The sequence below is a fragment of the Phyllobates terribilis genome, unplaced genomic scaffold, assembly GCF_046119375.1.
Source record: "Phyllobates terribilis strain yellow unplaced genomic scaffold, ASM4611937v1 Scaffold_1__5_contigs__length_1240528914, whole genome shotgun sequence".
NCBI lineage: Eukaryota > Metazoa > Chordata > Amphibia > Anura > Dendrobatidae > Phyllobates > Phyllobates terribilis.
In genome coordinates, this window is record NW_027362761.1 from 702,437,422 (window position 1) to 702,459,133 (window position 21,712).

At 42.4% G+C, this 21,712-nt stretch overlaps 1 protein-coding gene across 1 annotated transcript in view; it reads left to right on the plus strand.

Moving 5' to 3' along the window:
• Window positions 1-21,712, plus strand: part of ELAVL1 (ELAV like RNA binding protein 1) — a 176,703-nt gene that overhangs the window by 75,328 nt on the left and 79,663 nt on the right. Inside the window, exon 4 of the mRNA XM_073685731.1 lies at window positions 6,005-6,158. Coding sequence (XP_073541832.1) covers window positions 6,005-6,158 — 154 coding nt within the window. The remainder of the gene's footprint in view (window positions 1-6,004; window positions 6,159-21,712) is intronic.

Here is a 21,712-nt window from a genome sequence, read left to right on the forward strand (position 1 = left end):
TCGAACTCAGAAGTCAGAGATCCCCCGCTGCTGCCAGCACTTGTTGTGACGTCAGCGCATGTCAGAGCCGGCTGCAGCTGGGGGTCACATGATGCCTGTGAGCGGCCAGTGATAGCGCCGCTCACAGGCAGTATCTGCAACGTAAGGTAATTACAAAAATCCTTTTCGACCCCGGGGGGATACTTTGGGGGGGTAATATACAGTACTGGACAACCCCTTTAAGTAGGCACATGATTAAACCTATTCTTTCCTGACCCCCCCCCCCCCACCCACCCCCTGTTCCCCTCCCCTATCCATTCCTCCCACTGCCTGGTGGTGGGGGATATAAAGCCAGATAAGTATATTTTTACCATACACCTGATCAAGGCTGTAAGCAGCCAAAACGCATTGTGTAAACTAGTTTTTTAATCTTTTATTTTTAAATAAATGCTTATTAAAGCCATCGAAAAAAGACACCGTCCTTGATTCAATCGTGGCAACAGAAGACAGCTCTGATCCTGGTCTCCATTTCTGAAGCTCTCAAAATATGGCGATACAAAAACTAGTTTTTGTGGAAAAAAAAAGGTTTTAGTCTGACAGCAACCAAGCATAAAAACCCGATCTAAAACTGGTATCGCTGTGATTGTACCGACCCAAAGAATAAAATCGTCTAATCACTTGTAATTCACGAGGAGCCGCATAAAAAATAAAACCAATTTTTCACCTGCTGCTGATTTGTTCACTCTGCCTCCCTAAGATCGCAGTAAGGCTCGGCTCTCATTTATCCTGCACGCTGCGCTGAGCGCTTACATCGGGGTTTCCGTGTAAATCTCTGAATTAGTGATTCAGACAGAACCCCCAGTGGAAGATTCCCTATAATGAGGCAGATGGAGACACTGTGGGCGCTGTCTGGACTGTGATCCCACGGTGTCCATCTTTTTATTAGCTGTGCATAAAAGTGCCGTCGGACACAGTTTTGTGATCCTCTGAGGAAAAAAAGGACACCACTGAACAGAGGCCAGATGGAGTCTAGAGTAGCTCTGCTGCCTCATTATAGTGCATTGATCCCTCGGCTGTTTCATCTGAATTGCTTCTCTTGGAGATTTAAATGGAAACCCCGATATAAGTGCTCAGCGTTGAGCACAGGATAAATGGGAACATTTTACATAACATTATGGATCACAATAAAAGCTTTGACTCCATCCACAAAAAAAGCAAGTCCCCACTCAAATCCACCATCTGTTAACGGAAGTAAAGGGGGCTTCCACGTTACTAGTAGCACAAAGTCTTTGGAAAAGCGAAATGGCCCTTGCCCCCCAAAAGAAATAAAGCAAATTTTGTGTTCCCAAATACAAATGTCCACCTGAATTCCAGTGTGCCTAAACTGCAGTTAATTTACATGTGCATGTTACCAGAGGCATGAGCTGGGCATAACGTACATGTCACTACAATGGCAGTTTGCAATTTTCACTCAGCAACATCCACTGCTGCTTGTTTCTGGAAAACACCCATATAGTTAAAATCAGACCATGTTCCATACACGCATCATACCACAACACCGTATACAGACATGCAGGGGATCACAGCTGATTATTTTTATGAGGTATAAATTTCACTGCCTGTTTTTAAACTATGTTTTACTTAAAAGCGAGAGAATCCTATGCGATCTTATGCTGAAATGTTTATTTTTTTGCTCCCCTCCATCCCCCCCGCCCAGTAGATGTGGAATAATCAGACTGTGTTCTGTACACTGTCAGACACGGCCATTATACAGGGGAACATTTATAAGATTATCTCAGCACAGGAACATTTTATTTAAACACTTCCAATTGTAGTACTTATTTCAAGATCTAATGATTAAAATGTACTTTTGCTCGTGGGACAACCCCTTTAAGTTCAGTTAAACTTAAGTTTCACTCAACTTCAAATATAAATCTCCACCTTTTTAGGCTATGTTCACACATTGTGTTTTTTCAGCGTGTTTTTTTTAATTCAAATTATCAGCTGCGTTTTACAGTACCAGCAAAGTCTGAGATTCCAGAAATCTCATGCACACACCTTTGGTTTTTGTTTGATCATTATTTTGTGCTTTGCATGTTTTTTTTTAGAATAGAGCATGTCACTTCTTTCAGCGTTTTTCACCTATTGGAAGTAGTGGGTGGTGAAAAAACACCTAGTATGAACATAGCTATCAAATTTTGCTGCTTTTTTCGTGAGAAAAAAGTAGAGCGGTATGTGAAGCTCATTTATTTTTGTGATTTTACCATCTTGTCTTGGTCACCTGAGATGGCAGTTTGGATTAGAACAGTTTCATTAAATTAGTTGTGTAGAGTGAAAACATTGGCTCACCTAGATGTGAGACTGAACAATACCTGTGGCCCACGGAGGTGTGAAATTGAACAATGCCTGAGCTATTCCATGGCAGATTATAGTGTGAAAATAGTGTCCTACAATCTCAATGCACTGCCAGGGTCTTAGAAAAACGATCCCTGAACAATTCATGTCCCCCCGCTGTTATATTTGTAATGCTGGTTAATATGGTTTGACATATGTCTTGCATTGTTGACCTGTGTTCATGCTTCTGTGGTGGAAGCAAAGCTGAACTTTGGGATTCTGAAAAACGCACCAAAACCTGAGTTTTTGGCAGCTTCTTTCCTGCCAAGAGATCAGGTTTTGCTGCTGAAAAAAATGCCTAGCCTTATACTTGCTGTCCAAAATTCTGTGCAGATATATTTTCTTACAGGGGTTATCCTCTTTTTTTTTTTTTTTTTTTTTTGTTTTGTTATAAACCTTTTCAGTTATTTGAAGAAAAAACAAAACAAAAAAAACAAGCAAACACTGTAATAGATCTTTCAGTGCACATAGGCTGCCTTTGTTCTCGGTAGTGAAATTCCTGTTTACACAGGACTATTCCCTGCCGAGATCTATTAGTTTTTGCTCTGTGCAAAAATAATTTCATCCAAGTTATGTTTTGCTTGTTTAACAGGCGAACTAAAGCATGTTTACACTGCAAAATAACTGGAAAACAAAATAAATAATAAAAAAAAAAACTTAAGTACTCTTGTTCGCTATTATCTTGGCGGAAATGCAGCTTAAGAGTATGTGCCCACGTAGTTTTTTACAAGCGTATTTGATGCGGAATTTCCGCAGTGAAAACGCTTGCTAATCCGCACCCCATTGTCCCCAATGAGAATCCTCAAGTTCTATGCCCATGCTGCAGATTTTTCCGCAGCGTTTTTGATGTGCACAAAAATCCGCAGCATGTCAATTAATTTTTCGTTTCCGCATGCGGAATTGCCCTTTCAACGCAATAAAAAACGCAAGGCAATAACGCATGTCGAAAACGCGCGATAAACGCTTGTGAAATTCCGCATGCGGTTTTCCGGGAAAGGACATGCGGAAATGAAGCGCAAATTTTCCGCTTCATTTCCGCAACGTGGGCACATAGCCTGACTGTGACTTGCCTTACCCAAGTTACATAGATTCTTTGCCACTTTATCCGTCTCTGTTTGGCTGTAGTGGTGACATTACATATACAGTTTTGCCGTCAGTCACAGAGTTCAATGGATCTGCTGAAGTAGCCAAGCATACACAGCATTGTGTACCTGGGGAAGGCAAGTAAGGCAGCTTAACTTTTGTTTAACTGCACATTATTTGCCTTTGTGAATTGGATGGGTTGTTGCTCACATCTGGTGAGACTTTTATGTTACTAGCACCTTTTAGAAATATATTTACTTAGAAAATTGATTACTTGTTCAATACTTATTTCACTGCTGTATGTCACTTTTATATTTTTATAGCTATAAAAATATACAACGGACATACAGCGGTGAAATAAGTATTGTTGGTGGCCATGAGGACTAAAGTTGTGCACCCCTGCTATGAACTGTTTAAGAGTTTACTGCATAATGTTTGAACATTGAACTTAAAGGATGGGGCCACTTTTTTCATTTGCTCTACAATGTTGTAGTAACAGCACTTATCACTTGCTAATGATATTGAATGATCTGCTCAAAAGCCTTAATTTGTATAGTGCTGGCCCACTTTTTATCTCTTAACTGTACTGTCATTAGGTACTTAACGTATTTTTCGGACAACAAGATGCACTGGACCATAAGACACACCAAGGTTTTCGAGGAGGAAAATAAAAGAAAAAATTTAAACAAAAAATGTGGTCATGATGCACTGTTATGGGGGAGGGGGTCTGCTGCTAACACTGTTATAGGGGTTATGTCCCTCAATTCTGTACTAATATCCCCCATCCTGGTATATATGGCCGCCCTTGTTATATGTGGCCCCCATCCTGTTATGCATGGCACACCTCATCCCCATCCTGGTATGCATGGCACCCTTCATCCCTCATCCCGGTATGCATGGCACCCTTCATCCCGGTATGCATGGCACCCTTCATCCCTCATCCCGGTATGCATGGCGCCCTTCAGCCCTCATCCCGGTATGCATATGGCGCCCTTCAGCCCTCATCCCAGTATGCATATGGCGCCCTTCAGCCCTCATCCCAGTATGCATATGGCGCCCTTCAGCCCTCATCCCGGTATGCATATGGCGCCCTTCAGCCCTCATCCCGGTATGCATATGGCGCCCTTCAGCCCTCATGCCCATCACACTACACACACAAAATAAACAATACTACTCTCCTTCCCCTCTGCTGCAGCGCTGCGCCCCGTTCTGCTGCCATCACTCATCTCAGCCGGAATAGTAACTGCTTCCCACGCCGGGACTATGAACGTGGGGAGTAGTGATTGTTCACTCACCTTAATAACGTGCGCAGTGTCAGCCCAGCCGCAGCTCCTGCTGCTGCTGGGCGATCATGTGTGCCCGCTATTAAAGAGCATGAATATTCACCCCTCTCCACGCTCCCCCCCCCCCTCCCCCACTCCCACCACCCCTCCCCCACTCCCACCACCCACAGCAACATTACAGTGTATGAGAGATTTGAACTATAAAGACGCACCCTCCACTTTACTCAAAAATTTTGGAGGCAGAAAGTGCGTCTTATAATCCGAAAAATATGGTATATGTCCCTTGTTAGTATTTGACTAGTCTGATCCAAAAGCCTCCATTGTTTATCACAGTGGAAATTGGTGAACCTGCTGGGTGATTCACTAGAGGCTATTTAGGGTAATCGGGAAATGGTGGAAAAGCTAGTGACGATTGTGGCCAGCTTGCATGTTGTCCTTTGGTTTTGCTGCACTTATCAGAAAAACTCCCCTGACTGCTATAAAGATAATTAAAAAAATGTATAATGCACAGAAGGTGCACTACATTAGTTTGAAGGGTTGGTATTCAGTTGAAGAAATTTACTTGTTAATGTCTTTTCTCAGCAATTGTTTTCAACTTTTTGTTGATTTGAACAAATAAAATAAGCAAGATAAGGCCTAATTCAAAAATCGATTTTTCACATATCTGTTCTAAAAGTGTTTTTGCTGGTATAGTAAGCAGCATAAAATTAGTGAATTGCCATTTTTTTTTAATTAGACTGCCGATTTGAACACCATGCAGTGGTGAAGGAGTGAATTACTTACACTTCTTGTATACCTGTAGATAATTATCACCCGAAGGGTACGTGCCCACGATCCGTACTAGCAGTGTTCTGGATGCAGCTCACCTGTTCTGCGTCCAAAATACTGCATTCTACAATAGAAGTACAGTAGATGGGATTTATAGAAACCCACGCCCACTGTGCTATTTAACGCTGCGTAAACTTACCTGCTGTGCGGCTTTAACAATCCCAGCATGTCAATTTCTGTTGTGGAGACGCTAGTCTCCGCAACAGAAATTTCCATAATAGAATGTATAGGATGCTTTAACGCCGCATGGTTCAATGAACACATGCAGATTTACCTGCTTGATCGGACGCAGCGAAAATACGCTGCGTCCAAAGCACTGCTATAGCCTGATCATGGGCACATACCCGAACTGCTTTTAAATGAATACTGGAAGTCCATAAAATTACATGCATTTACAACCACAACAATGACATTTGCTCTCTTTTTTTAATTTTCAGGTCTCATTTGCCCGTCCAAGTTCAGAAAATATTAAGGATGCAAACTTGTACATCAGTGGACTTCCAAGAACAATGACACAGAAAGACGTTGAAGATATGTTTTCAGGGTTTGGCCGTATCATCAATTCTCGTGTTCTTGTTGACCAGGCTACTGGTAAGTTGTGTGGGGGGTCACTCCATGTGTACAAATTGTAGATGTTGAAGACTGCATTAGGGAAATGTAACTTACTATTTGCCTCATCTGCTGTGCAGCATTACTTATGAGCTTGATAAAGATATTCCTGAGGGCCATACATTCCGTGATCATTGATCGACAATATTTTTCCACATCTAGTTTATTAGTCTAAAAGAAAATAAAGCTTCTTTTATATGATGAAGGTTGCTGCTTTTCCAAAATTTGCAGTATTTTATTTTAGTATCAGAACAGCTTAACGGGATTGTCACAATTTTTTTTTTTTTTTAAATTGTTTTGAATTCATGCTGAAAAGTTTGAATAAATTAAATGGTATAATATATATTTTTTTAATAGCTTAACTGGGGTATGCCATTTGCGTTTTGCTGGTGTGGGTTTCAGAACATGACACTTACAGCAAATGTGGGAGACAATGGTCGGACGTTAACCACAATCTTCTATGTTGGGCAATCCTCCTGGCATATCCAATTTCCAGCTGTAACTGGAGCTCAATGCCATTTCATTGTAGCCCAAAGCAATGCATTGAGCTATTATTTCCTTTGGTCACTTATAATTACTGTAATCTGATCTGAGCAGTCATCATTGTGACTGCTTTGCTTGGATCACAGTAATTACCGGTGAGCGTTGACAAGGACCAGGAACCAGCGCTGCAGTAGTTATTTCATCCAGTGACCTGTATTCTTAATCTGCTGGTTAATAGCGTTTTTCCGCATGACTAGTTCCCTTTAACTTCTTCATGACATGGCTATTTTCTGTTTTATTTGTGTTTGTTTTTCCTCCCCTTCCAACACCCATCATTTTTTTCCCTTCAACATAGCCATATGAAAGCTTGTTTTCTTTTTCGGGCCAAGTTGTACCTTTGAATAACACTATTTATTTTATTATATGATGCATGGGAAAGCAGGGAAGAAATTCCAAATCCGTTGAAATTGCGAAAAAGTGCAATTCCACAATTGTGGTTTTCTTTTTCTTTTTTTTTTTATTTACCATGTTAAATATACGGAAGAACAGACCTGGCAGTATGATTCTCCAGGTCAGTATGAGTACACAGATACCAAACATGTTTAGGTGTGATTATTGTGAGAAAAAATTGGAAATTTATGTTAAAAACATAAATAAAAATTAACAAAACTTGTAATGACCGACATGGGGTTTTTCATAAGACCTCCAGCTATCATGGCAACCCATTGGTGTTCCGCGATCAAACGTCACTGGTGCGCTGACAGGCGTGTGGAATAACATGTTCCCTGCTGGCGCATGTTAGATGCCGCTGTCATAGATTGACAGCAGCATTTAACAAGTAAACAATCGTGAGCGGAGCTCTGCTCCACCCACGATTGTTAAGGGCATTTCCAGGCTGTAATACTCAGCCTTCACCTGCTGGGTATAGGGTGGGCTTGATATGGGAGCCCCCTCCATGCTCCCGCTTCCGACATGCACCGCGCATGTCGTGAAAGTGTTAAAATGTAATTATTTTATTAACCGCCCAATGGTAAATTTTTTTTTTAGTGATTTACTTGTGGTGTCAACATATTTACTGCACCTCCAGATGAATTTAAGGGGAGTAGTTGGTTAAAGGGAATCTGTCAGCAGGATTTTGTCAAGTAAACTACAGGTATTGTCATGTTGGGGCTGTTGCACTGATTAATATGATACTTGAGGTGAAGTAATCAGTCTTGTGGTTCTTGTGTAATCAGTGTTTGCGGTTTTGAGTTAATGATATGCCCTTGCTCTGGGGTGGAACTGTAGGCAGGGTCTTTCCTTGGTGCTCTAGGCCAGATCAGCAAGAAAAGATCTGCCCACAGACCTGTCCCGAAGCACCAGTATGTTCCACATCATACAAATAGATAGAGATGCATATGCCGTAGTTTACGTAGCAAAATCCTGTTGGCAGGTTCCTTTTAAATGATTATATAACACAAAGGTCACCAATAATACTTCCTAGATAGATACATAGCACACAGAGACTAGAGCTACATAAACTCAGGCTCGAGGAAGATATATAAAAAATATATTTTTATTAAGGCAACTTAAAAAGAAATCACAGTATAAAAAACAGAAACCTTCCAATACCATTTGCTGAGACCTTAGGTATAAATAACCCACATATATAATAGTAGAAAGTTCCCTAACGAGAGCAGCCTGTATAATGAATATATTTGATAATGGGCTTAAGACCGATTTAATAAGTATAGGAATGGTCCTAAATCAAAATGCTATGAAAGTAGCTTCAATTATACGTAGCCACAAGTATCTAGTAGTGTAGATGTCAGTATAGATCCATTTAATAAAGCTACATCAAAGTTGTAAAATACGGTCAAACAATAAGCCACAATAACATATCAAAAGCTAGTATATAAAGGCATAGTGCAAGACCTTTTTTAAATTGCCTTAATAAAAATATATTTTTTATATATCTTCCTCGAGCCTGAGTTTATGTAGCTCTAGTCTCTGTGTGCTATGTATCCTTTTAAATGATGTCCAAGCGATTTTAGCATCACTTAGAAAGTGCTTGACAACTTGGTCACACTATATAAATCCATGCACCTGGCATGGATTTATATAGTGTGACCGTAAAAGAATGGGAAAAAAAGAAATATTATACTTACCTTCTGATGGCCCCTGGTGTCCTTATCCGATGTGTCCGGTCACCCGGTGACTCGCGGTTGTGTAAAAGGACCTGCCATGACGTTATTTAGTCATGTGACGGGTCACGCGACCGCCGACGTCAGCGGTTGCGTGACCCGTCACATGACTAAATGACGTCATGGCCGGTCCTTTTAGACCATCGCGAGCTGCCGGGGAGACCGGACACATCGGATAAGGAGACTGGGGGCCATCAGAATATATATATATATATATATATATATATATATATATATATATATATATATATATATATATATATATATATATATATATATATATATATATATATATTATATTTTTACAGGTACTATGGTACCCGGGTCTGGATGAGAGTCTCCTCTTCTCCAAACCCGAGTACCATCCGCACATTGAATCGCTTAATATCCGCATGTGCACATGTAGTGATGCGGATATTATGCGATTCAATGGCGGCGAAAATGCCGTGATTACACAAAATAATTGGTAGTGCTGCGTATTTTTCCGCAATGATAATCCGCAGAGGAAATTTCCGCAGCATGTGCACAGCACATGCGGATTATCATTGGGGAACATGGCAGGCCTTCTACTAAGCGTTTTTTAAGCGTTTCTGCAGCGGAATTGCTGCTGCTGAAACGCCGCTTAACCGCATAGTGGGCACACAGCCTAAAAATTACTTTCCCACGATGAGATTTTGTTGAGTTTTTGATGCTGCAGAATTTCTGCACCTATTTAAACTGGGTTACTCTTTTACTCTTAGTTTTTCATTGAGTTTTTATTTTTTTGTGTGTTTTTTTTTTTTTTTAACATGCAATTTTATTGTGTTTTTGACGCTGTATTTTTTCTTTTTTTGTTATCATGCTTTTAATAAAGCGGCTTCGGCTTTCTGGTATTTAGCTTTGACACAACTCTATTGATATAGTTAGGTGCTGATTACATGCGTTTTTGATGCATGTCCGACTCAGTTGATGGACTAAAAACACATGTGCATATTTTACTTGCAGGTTTTCCTGCATCTAATGCAAGTCTATGGGTAAAATCCAGACATCTCGGCATACCAGCAAAAGAAATTGACATTCTGCGTATTTAAAAAACCCACCGCTCGTCAGTTCGTGCGGAATTGAAAGAAAACAAACAAAAAAAAAAACACAGTGGACGTAAGATGTCTATTAGTGTTGAGCGAGCATGTTCTGTTTGTGTAAGAAATAGACATTCCTCACATGTAATAAAGCTGTCAAACAGTCGCAAATCATGCACACGGGAGCGATTCAACCATAAGGCTGAGTTCACACGATGCGTATTTCATGCGTTTCCGCGGCGTTTTTGCAGTTGCGTAAACGCCGCGGAAACGCATGAAAAACGCATGGTAGAAGGTAAGCAATGTATCCGCATGTGCTGTGCCCATGATGCGGATTTTTCCGCAGCGTGAACGCTGCGGTCAAAAATCCGCAGCATGTCAATTAATTTTGCGGAAACGCGGCGATTTCGCCGCCATTGACTTGCATTAGAACGCGCCAATTCCGCAAGACAGCATCTGTACTTGCGCTATTGGCGCGTTCTAATATGCGGATGGTACCCGAGTGTGGAGGAGAGGAGAGTCTCATCCACACCCAGGTACCATTAAAAAAGCTGTAAAAAAAGAATAAAATAAAAAATAAATGTATTCTTACCTTCTGTCGGCCCGCACAGCGCTCCCGCTTGGTTCCCGGCACTTGCAGTGAGTTGTAGGACCTGCGCTGACGTCAGAGTCATGTGACGGGTCACGTGACGCTGACGTCGGCAGGTCTTTCAATTCAAAGTTGCCGGCAGCCGGGAGAACGGAGTGTAAAGCAGGACAGCGCGGGCCATCGGAGGTAAGTATATACACTCTCTCGGGTCACACTATATAAATCCATGCTGTTTGCATGGATTTATATAGTGTGACCTAGTTGTCAAGCACTTTCCAGGTGATGCTAAAATCGCCTGGAAAGCGCTTGTCAATCTGCATGCGGAAACGCATGTGAATCTGCATGTGGATCCGCATGTATTCTGCAGGAAAAACGCATGCACAATCTGCATGCGTTTTTTCTGCCAGGGAGATGCAGAAATGATGCAGAAATTTTCTGCTTCATTTCTGCATCGTGTGCACATACCCTAACACCGAGCAGCTATAAATACTCGGAGCGCGGCCCGAGCATACTCGCCGAAAGGGTTAATAGAACATACTCGCTCATCACTAATGTCTATATATCCCATCCACTTTGCTGGAACTGGAAGATGCTGCTTTATTGACCCAAGAATACGCAGTGTTAAAAACACACCAAAAGCTCATCATGTGGTGTAATGTGTAACCTCGCTCCGTCCGCTTCTATGAGAGCATTAGTTTAATATGTGACCTAGCTCTGTCTACTTCTATGGGAGTAGTGGTGTAATGTGTGACCCCTCTTTGTCCACTTCTAGGTGAGCAGTGGTGTAATGTGTGACCCCGCTCTGTCTACTCTCTGCCAAACATTTTAATTTATTTTTTTCAGATTTTGCTTAATCCCTTAATGACCGCCATAACACATTTTTATGGCGGCTGTATAAGGTACTTATGCCTCAGCACCACTCTTTCACGGCGCTGAGGCATAAGTGAATAGCACCGCCCAGCTGTGGTGATTCCCGTGGGTGTCAGCTGTATATCAGCTTATATACTAGCCTCGGCTGGTTTAGTGGCCAATTAACCCCTTAAATACCACTGTCAATCGTGACAGTGCTATTTAAGTTGTTACAAGTGGGTTGCAATTGCAAGACCCCCTTAGTAACCATCGTATCTCCGTGATGAGAATTGCGGGTCCTGATGGTTACCATGGTACCCTGAGATCATGTGATGATCCCAGGGTACGGTGGCCTGTGAGATCCAGCAGTAAGCTGGATCTCACAGGCACAGTCAGGCTGAGTCAGTGACTCACTGACATGTCTCATAAACTGCAGCACAGGAGTACTGCAGTGTGTGAGATCAGTGATCAAAGTGAAAATTACACATGTCCCACAGTGGGACATAGTGGAAATTTTTTAAAAAATATGTAAAAAAAACACTGCACACATCACTAAAAGCTGTTTCGCCGCTCAAAATGCAGCATTTGTGAAGAAACAAAAATAAACGAAAAAACGTACGCATAATTGGTATCACCGCTTCCGGACCGACCTGCTCTATAAAACTGTCATGTTATTTATTCCATTTGGCGAACGCCGTAAAAAAATAAATAAAATAAACACAAGAGAAAATGGCGCTTTTTCATCCTACAGACTCAATAAAAAGTGATCAAAAAGTCGTGTGTAAAATATATATATCACCTAAAAGTGTGTGTATTTATATGGATACACCTAAATTAAATGGGAATGGTTAGTGATATCCACTTCCTGTTTGTTTCACATTAGTATATGGGAGGGGGAAAACTTTTCCAGATGGTTGGTGACCATGGCGGCCATTTTGAAGTCGAACATTTTGGATCCTACTTTATTTTTTTCAATGGGAAGAGGGTCATGTGACACATCAAACTTATTGAGAATTTCATAAGAAAAACAATGGTGTGCTTGGTTTTAATGTAACTTTATTCTTTCATGAGTTTTTTTACAAGTTTATGACCACTTATAAAATGTGTTCAAAGTCCTGCCCATTGTGTTGGATTGTCAATGCAACCCTCTTCTCCCACTCTTGACACACTGATAGCAACACCACAGAAGAAATGCTAGCACAGGCTTCCAGTATCCGTTGTTTCAGATGCTGCATACCTCGTATCTTCATGGCATAGACAATTGCCTTCAGATGACCCCAAAGATAAGTCTATGGGGGTCAGATCGGGAGACCTTGGTGGCCATTCAACTGACTTACGATGACTAATCCACTTTCCAGGAAACTGTTCATGTAGGAATGCTCGGACCTGACACCCATAATGTGGTGGTGCACCATCTTGTTGGAAAAACTCAGGGAACGTGCCATCTTCTGTGCATAAAGAGGGCAACACATCATCATGTAGCAATTTCAGATATCCAGTGGCATTGAGGTTTCCATTGATGAAGAATGGCCCCACTATCTTTGTACCCCATATACCACACCATACCATCAAGATACGAGATGTGCAGCATCTGAAACAACGGATACTGGAAGCCTGTGCTAGCATTTCTTCTGCGATGTTGCTATCAGTGTGTCAAGAGTGGGAGAAGAGGGTTGCATTGACAATCCAACACAATGGGCAGGACTTTGAACACATTTTATAAGTGGTCATAAACTTGTAAAAAAAACTCATGAAAGAATAAAGTTACATTAAAACCAAGCACACCATTGTATGTTTTTCTTATGAAATTCTCAATAAGTTTGATGTGTCACATGACCCATTGAAAAAAATAAAGTTGGATCCAAAATGGCCGCCATGGTCACCACCCATCTGGAAAAGTTTTCCCACTCCCATATACGAATGTGCCACAAACATGAAGTTGATATCACCAACCATTCCCATTTAATTTAGGTGTATCCATATAAATGGCCCACCCTGTATTATACTTTTTTCTGATCGATCCTCGCCTGATTTTGTCTCCAGTCAGTAGTATACTGACTGAATACTGATTTTGGGGCCATAGCTTAGGGTGGGCTCTCATCGCTACAGAAATGCCAAAGATGTAGACTCTGAGTGTGGTTTAGGCACACTGGTGCTTGGAAGGGAGGGGGGGGGGGGCATTTGGATTTGAGAAAGGAGAATTCACGAGGTGAGGAGCCATAGCGCTTTTCTAGAACCTTTGTGCTACCAGTAACGTGGAAACCCCTATGTTTTCATTGACAGATGACGGACCCGAGTAGGGACTTTTGTTTGAGTTAAAGCTTTTATTGGTAACCTTTTATATAACATTTTGGATCTCATTTAGCCTATGCTCTACACTGAGCACTCACTTTGAGGTTTCCATCTAAATCTCTGAGTGACATGATTCAGATGAGACACCTGAGGGATCCATTCAATATAATGAGGTAGCAGAGTTACTCTGGGCTCCATCTGCCCTCTGTTTAGCGGTGTCCTTCTTTTCAGAGATGCCCAAAACTATGGTCGACCACGCTTTTATGCATGCTTACAAAGACTGACACGGCTGGATCACAGGTCAGACGGTGTCCACAGTGCCTCCATCTGCCTCATTATAGGGAATCTTCCATTGGGGGTTCTGTCTGAATCACATATTTCAGAGATTATTGCAGAAATCCAAGTGTAAGCGTTCAGCTTAGAGCACAGGATAAATGTAAGTCAAGCCTTACTGCAACCTTTGGGAGGCAAAATAATCCAACAGCAGGTGAAGAATTGGTTTTATTTATTTTTCACGCCAATTCTCGTGTGGTATAAGTGATTGGACGACTTGATGCTTCAGGTTTGTGCAATTACACAGATACCGCATTTATATAATTTTTGTGGCACTCACACACTAAAATGCTGTTTTGCATTCCAATATTTTGAGAGCTATAATTTATTTATATTTCTGCCAACAGTCATGTTAAATCTTGTTTCCAGGATGTCCCTCCTGACAGTACCGTCAGGAGGTAGTCCTTCATATCCTTGATAAAGACACCAACACATAAGAGGTTAAAAACTTCTCCCTCCACCACCCACTGGTGTATTTCCTGTCCCTATCAGGATCAGGACACATGAGGAGCAGAAATCTACCTGATCATTTGAGCAGGAGCTCCTAATTGCTGGACTGGGGGTGGGGGGGGGCAACCGCCCCTCTGCTTCCTCCTGCAGTATGGTCCAGAGGCAGACTCCTCGCTGATTGGTGGTCCCTCAGCCTTCCAGCCGCTTCCCCCTCAGTGCCCTCTGCTCCCTCACATCCATTTCCTGCTGGGCAGGAAGTTCACCGCTAATGACACTGGCATGCAGAGACGCATTTCCGGTTTACAGGGGAGCAACACACGAGTCTCTTTTGCCTGGCGTGCATGTCAGCATGGACTGCACTTCCGAGTTTGTAAAAAGGAGCTCCAAGTATCAAAAATAAAATAAATTCAGCTCACCTGGTTCTCACATGCTCCTGGTGCAGGGAAGCCTGGTAACGTGTGGTCTCACGTAGTAGAAACAATATAAATGTAAGAAGAAACTGGCTATTCAAAAAACAAGCTATGTTCCATTACTTTTTCTGGACTCCTGGTATTCGGCCTTGTTCTGGACTAGATTTTGAAAAAGGCCTCAGACCATAAAAAAGGATTTCCAGAAGAAAAATCAGTTGGATTTCTCACCAATTCCGGTGTCTTCCTTTCGGAGAATCCGATCCCATCTGAAACACGATTTCTAGGGTAAAGGGAAGACTGGTAGATGGAGCTACCCCAAAGGAGGCAAAGGAAGTATTACTTTTCTCAATCTGACTACTAACACAAAAAGACAATGACGCCAAAAAAGTGGAGGGAAGACTCCAGTCTTTTCACAGGGCCTGGGAAGAAGTATATCAAAATCAATGGATACTACAGACAATCTCAGAAGGATATAGGATAGAATTCACTCAGAGAGGATTCCAACTCAAAACCTCCTATTCTCCCTGCGAGTCTACCAAAGGCTGTTAAGACAAAAAAACCTGACACGATCATAAATTGGAAATCCTTAAAGTGGGTTTTCAAAATTTATCGATTCCTGTAATCGGGAAGAATACGGTAATGAGTACGCTAGATCTGAGGGCTTTTACTAATTGTCAATTCACCCTTATAATTAGAAATTTGCTGTGAAAGAAGGGGAGGTGATTCAGGATTACCAATTCTGGTGTCTTCCTTTTGGTCTTTAATCCACTGCCTGCATTTTCACCTGGTAGCAGAGATTATGGCCTTTTTAAGAGCAAAGGAAATGGTCCTTGTTCAATACCTGGACAACTTTTTTCCTATTAGCAGAATCTCCCCAACAGCTAAAAAGCCATCTATCCTCAACCATCATGGCTCTGAAGAATCTAGGATAGATTGTAAAGTGGGAGAAATCTGCCCTCATACCAGGAAAACGAAAAAAAATTCTAGGAGTCCTCATAAATTCAGAACGACCGTTATCTTTCCTACCAGGGAAAAAGCAGGACTTGAGTCTTCACCTTTCAAAGGAAAACCCAAGTGTCCATCAGAGAAGGTATGAAGATCCTGGGCCTGATGACAGCTTGTATCCAATGTGTGAAGTGGAGCCAATTCCTCTCGAGGCAGTGGCAGCCGCAGATCCTAACATGCTGGAACAAACAGGTAGACTGGACAAGAAAATAAAGTTGTCCATAGCGGTAAATTAATTGAATTGGTGAACCTCTGTGGAGAATCTTCGGAAAAGAAATAGGTCGTTTCTTTCCCCATTCGTAACTGTTAGCACAGGCGCAAGTATCAGCAGATCGGGGAGCTCATGTACCAGGTCAATATCTGCAGGGCAGGTATCTCAGATCATCAAATCAAAGCGTTCCGAGCAGTCTAAGAAACATTAAAAAGATGCCAGTTATTTTTTTTAAGATCAACATTTCAGGATCCTATTGGACAACGTCACGACAGTGGCCTTCCTCTGTCATCAGGGAGGTCCAAGACCTCACCATCTCGAGGCTTTAGCCGAAAATATCTTCCGTTGGGCAGAAAAAAAACGGTCCTTTCAGTGTCAGCGGTACACCTGACGGGGTCTTTTCTCAGCAGGAATGAAACACAAACCTCAGAATGAGTACTGAACTGGGAGGAATTTCATTGGTTAACCCCTCACTGGGGTATTCCTCACTTATTTGCCACAAGGAAGAATGCAAAAGCTCAATTTTTTTTCCTTAAATCAAGAAGACAGCGCAATGGAGATAGCTGCCTTGTCCCTAGTATGGAACATGAACTTAACATATGCCTTTCCACCTTTTCCCCTAATCCCAGCAGTGCTGAGGAAAATTCAGGAGGATCAAGCCAAAGTAATTTTAATAGTGCCATTCTAGCCCAAGAGAAGCTGGTTTTCAATGTTTGAAAAAGATGGCTCTGGAAGATCCAATCATCTCACCATTAAGGCACAATTTTGTTTTCCAAGGGCTAATATATCATGCCAATGTGAAGTTCCTGCAACTATCTGCCTGGGTCCTGAAAGGCTGATATTGGGAGATCAAGGACTTTCGGACCCAGTCATATCCATTATCCATAAAAGTAGGAAGCCAGTAAGGTCGGCAATATATACGAAAATCTGTTTTTTCACATTACCAAGAGCCAATGTTGGACATCTCCAAGTCCTAATATTCCAAAGATTCTGGACTTCCTCTACACTGTGTGCAGAATTATTAGGCAAGTTGTATTTTAGAGGATTATTTTTATTATTGATCAACAACTGTTCTCAATCAACCCAAAAGACTCATAAATATCCAAGCTTAATATTTTTGGAAGTTGAAGTGGGTTTTTTTTTAGATTTGGCTATCTTAGGAGGATATCTGTTTGTGCAGGTAACTATTACTGTGCAGAATTATTAGGCAACTTAATAAAAACCAAATTTAATCCCATCTCACTTGTTTATTTTCACCAGGTAAACCAATATCGGTGCACAAAATTTAGAAAGAAACATTTCTGACATGCAAAAACAAAAAAATTAGTGATCAGTATAGCCACCTTTCTTTATGATGACACTCAACAGCCTTCCATCCATAGATTCTGTCAGTTGCTTGATCTGTTTTCGATCAACATTGCGTGCAGCAGCCACCACAGCCTCCCAGACACTGTTCCGATAGGTGTACTGTTTTCCCTCCCTGTAGATCTCACATTTTATGATGGACCACAGGTTCTCTATGGGGTTCAGATCAGGTGAACAAGGGGGCCATGTCATTATTTTTTCTTCTTTTAGACCTTTACTGGCCAGTCACGCTGTGGAGTAGTTGGATGCATGTGATGTAGCATTGTCCTGCATGAAAATCATCTTTTTTTTGAACGATACCGACTTCTTCCTGTACCACTGCTTGAAGAAGTTGTCTTCCAGAAACTGGCAGTAGGTCTGGAAGTTGAGCTTCACGCCATCCTCAACCCGAAAAGGTCCCACAAGTTCTTCTTTGATGATACCAGCCCATACCAGTACCCCCCTCAACCTTGCTGGCGTCTTGAGTCGGAGTGGAGCTCTCTGCCCTTTATTGATCCAGCCTCTGGCCCATCCAGAGTCACTCTCATTTCATCAGTCCATAAAACCTTTAAAAAATCAGTCTTAAGATATTTCTTGGCCCATTCTTGACGTTTTATCTTATGTTTCTTGTTCAAAGGTGGTCGTTTTTCAGCCTTCCTTACCTTGGCCATGTCCCGGAGTATCGCACACTTTGTGCTTTTTGATACTCCAGTAATGTTGCAGCTCTGAAATATGGCAAAACTGGTGGCGAATGGCATCTTGGCAGCTTCACGCTTGATTTTCCTCAATTCATGTGCAGTTATTTTGCGCCTTTTTTCGCCAACACGCTTCTTGCGACCCTGTTGGCTATTTGCCATGAAACGCTTGATTGTTCGGTGATCACGCTTCAAAAGTTTGGACATTTCAAGACTGCTGCATCCCTCTGCAAGACATCTCACAATTTTGGACTTTTCAGAGCCCGTCAAATCTCTCTTCTGACCCATTTAGCCAAAGGAAAGGAAGTTGCCTAATAATTAAGCACACCTTATATAGGGTGTTGATGTCATTAGTCAACACCCCTCCTCATTACAGAGATGCACATCACCAGATTTACTTAATTGGTAGTTGGCTCTCAAGCCTATGCAGCTGGGAGTAGGACAGCATGTATAAAAAGTATCAGTGATCAAAATACGCATTTGCCTAATAATTCTGCATGCGGTCTAGTCCGGGTTTAACAAAGGCTTAAGACCTAGCACTTTGAAAGCACACCTTCCTGCTTTGTGTGCCTTCCTGAATTATGTTAGCAAGCCATCCTTGGATTGACTTAAGGCCACAGGGACCTGAATCTGGTACTGAATGGCCTATGTAGACCACCATATGAGCCCCTAGAAGAATCTGATTTAAAATTACTCTTCTTAAACAGCCTCCTTGGTTGCCATCACTACTGCAAGGTGGATAGAGGCCTTATCCATCAAAGATCTCTATCTAAAAATTCTAGAAGGCGGCATTATATTAAGGTTAGATCCAACATACTTGCATAAAGTGGTAACTACCTTTCATATGAGCCGCGAGATAGTCTTTCCTTCCTTTTGTTAGAACCACAAGGATAATCAAGAGCGCACATTTCACTTAAATGTAAGAAGGGAAGCTCTTCAATACATAAAGGACATAAAATTAGATGGATTTGAGTCTAAGCTTTACAATTTGGGGGGAAGAATAAGAGGAGGAAAGCTTCAAGAGCTACCTTAGCAAGATGGATTAAATCGGTATTCAGTCTGACATATTCTTCAGAAGGAAGAACTCATCTGGATAATATCTGAGCCCTTTCAACCAGAGCAATTTCTAAATCTTGGTCAGAACGAGCAGGGGCCTCGGCGGACCAAATCTGCACGGCATCGACATGGTCAAAAGACTGCCTTCGGAGTAAAAGTCCTCCAAGCAGTAATCCCAACCTGAATGTTATCTCTGGTATTCTCCTGATGGTGCTGTCAGGAGGGACATCCTGGAAAGGGGGAATTAGTCCTAGGTTTCCAGGAATTGAATGTGAAGAGTAAGTGGGAGCAGCTGCAGCCCTGACTTACTTTTCAAATTAAATTTTTACAAAGGCAGGGGCAGTGACACCAGCGCTGATTGGGTGCAGGGCTCGCGTGTCATAACTGCACGAGAGTCCGGGAGCACAAGTGCCGACATAGGCGGCGAGTATAAGCTTTTTTATTTAATCGATGCCAAACATTTAGATCAAGAAGGGGTTGTCCTAGTAGTGGACAAACCCTTTAAATTTGTTTCCTAGTTGGTGACTATATTAGCAGCTCAAACACTAGTTGGCTATTTTGTATATCTGTGTGCAGCTTGTTTATAACATGGAAAATATTATCTTTTTCTCTTCCACCCATGACAGTACACCGGAGAGAGGGATCCACCCCACCAAGGACAGGAAACCTTCTGAAATAAAAGGGCGTTACCTCTCCCCCGCATCAGTTGGTTTCCTGTCCTTGTTGGGGACCTAGTATGAAATATGACAGTGAAAGAAGAGAAAGATTTTACTATTTAACCAGCCCTGTCCTGGTGTACAAAGCAGCCTGGGCACCGGCCTTCAGCGTCTAGAAGCGCCGTCCACAGGTTCCTTTGGTGCTCTATGTCCAAGCTGGCTGTAAAGACAGTTTAGACTGTCCGCAGACTGCCGCACCGCCCTCCCCCTGCCACACTTCCTTGCCGTGCTCATCTGCACGCTCCTGTGTAGACACTTGTCGGAGCCGGCGTCGCGCGCCCCTGACGTCACGGGCGCGGGGCATGCTGGGAGGAGGCGTGCCCGGATGACGTCGGGACGGTGCGCCGGAAACTATATGATGGCACCCTTTTGAGTCGACGGCCAGGAAATCACGCGATCCTCGGTCTGCTGTTGCGAGGGGGGGCTGAGATAATTACTGGAAAGAGGCGGACCGGATGATGCTGGCACCTTTACAAAAGGGGAAGAAATACAGGAAAGGCTGCTCATGCCCAAGCCCACTGTCTTTGGCCAGTATGGAAACCAGGATAGCCAGGAGCAGCAGCTGTCGCCACCACCACAGCAGCAACAACGGATAACAAAGCCAGTCTGTCATTAAAGAGGCAATCGCTCGAGTAACCGGGTCAGCAGCCATCTCAGCCATAGGGGTAAGGTATCTGAAGACTCCACAGTGTCCAGAAGGGATCCATACTGCATCCCGCCACAGCCTTCAAATCCCATATCCTTCAGTGACAACGGGGGTGAGTGATCTTTGTGAATGTCATCATGTATTAATTAGGGGCCTTATTGTATGTTTCAACTATCAGGGGCCTAGGAAAGCTAGCACCAAAAAGAACACAACATGTGCTATGCCATATCTCACTAGCAGCAGATTGGCAGAAAGATCTCTACTCGGACTAAATCAATAGGACCATTGCTAAGGGTACCCCTGACTTCTCTGCAAGTCTTAGGTCCGTTGTCAGGTCTGAAGTGGAAGGCTCCCTGAAAAATTTGCTTAAGAAAAAGTGAACTCTTAAACAAAACTCTCCTGATTGATTCCTCTTCCCTATCAGGAGAACGGTATGATAGTGATACCTCAACCTCTTCCTCCTCGGGCAATGATACCTGTAAGTCATGCTTTCCTATAGAAGACACTAGTAAATTAGTAAAGGCCATTAGGTGAACTATGGGGTTAAAGGAAGAAAAAATGCTTAAATCTTTAAAAGACATGGTGTTTGCAGGGCTAGAGGAGAGGAAGATGAGTACCTTCCCAGTAAATGCTAAAATTCAGGCCCTCATTGATAGAGTGGAGGAGACCAGAAAAAGTAGGGGCCTTATCCTTGTCCTCAAAAAAATAAAAAATATATCCCTATGAAGAAAGATTCTGATTCCCCAAAATTGATGGTGCCGTGTCCAGATCATCAAAAAAAAAAATCACTTCCCCTGGAAGTTTCAGTGGTCCTTAAAGATTCCCTGGATAAAAAAGCGGACTCTTTTCTAAGACCTACATGGTAAGCAGCAGCAGGGGGTCTGAAGCCAGCAATCGCAGGGACCTGTGCGGCCAGATCTCTTAATGGTTTGGTTGCAACAGCTAGAGGAACAACTTAAAGTAAAAAAAAAAAAAAAAAACCAAAGGATAAATTTCTATCTAACCTACCCCAATTACATGCAGCTTCAGCATTCCTAGCAGATGCATCAGCTGACTCAGTAAAATTGGCAAAGTTGGCTAGATCAGCCAACTTGTCAAATGCAGCAAGGCGTGCCTTATGGCTCAAAGGTTGTCCGGGGGACCTACAGTCAAAGCATAAGCTATGCTGTATACCATATGACGGCAAGTTCCTGTTTGGTAAAAACTGGACCACATC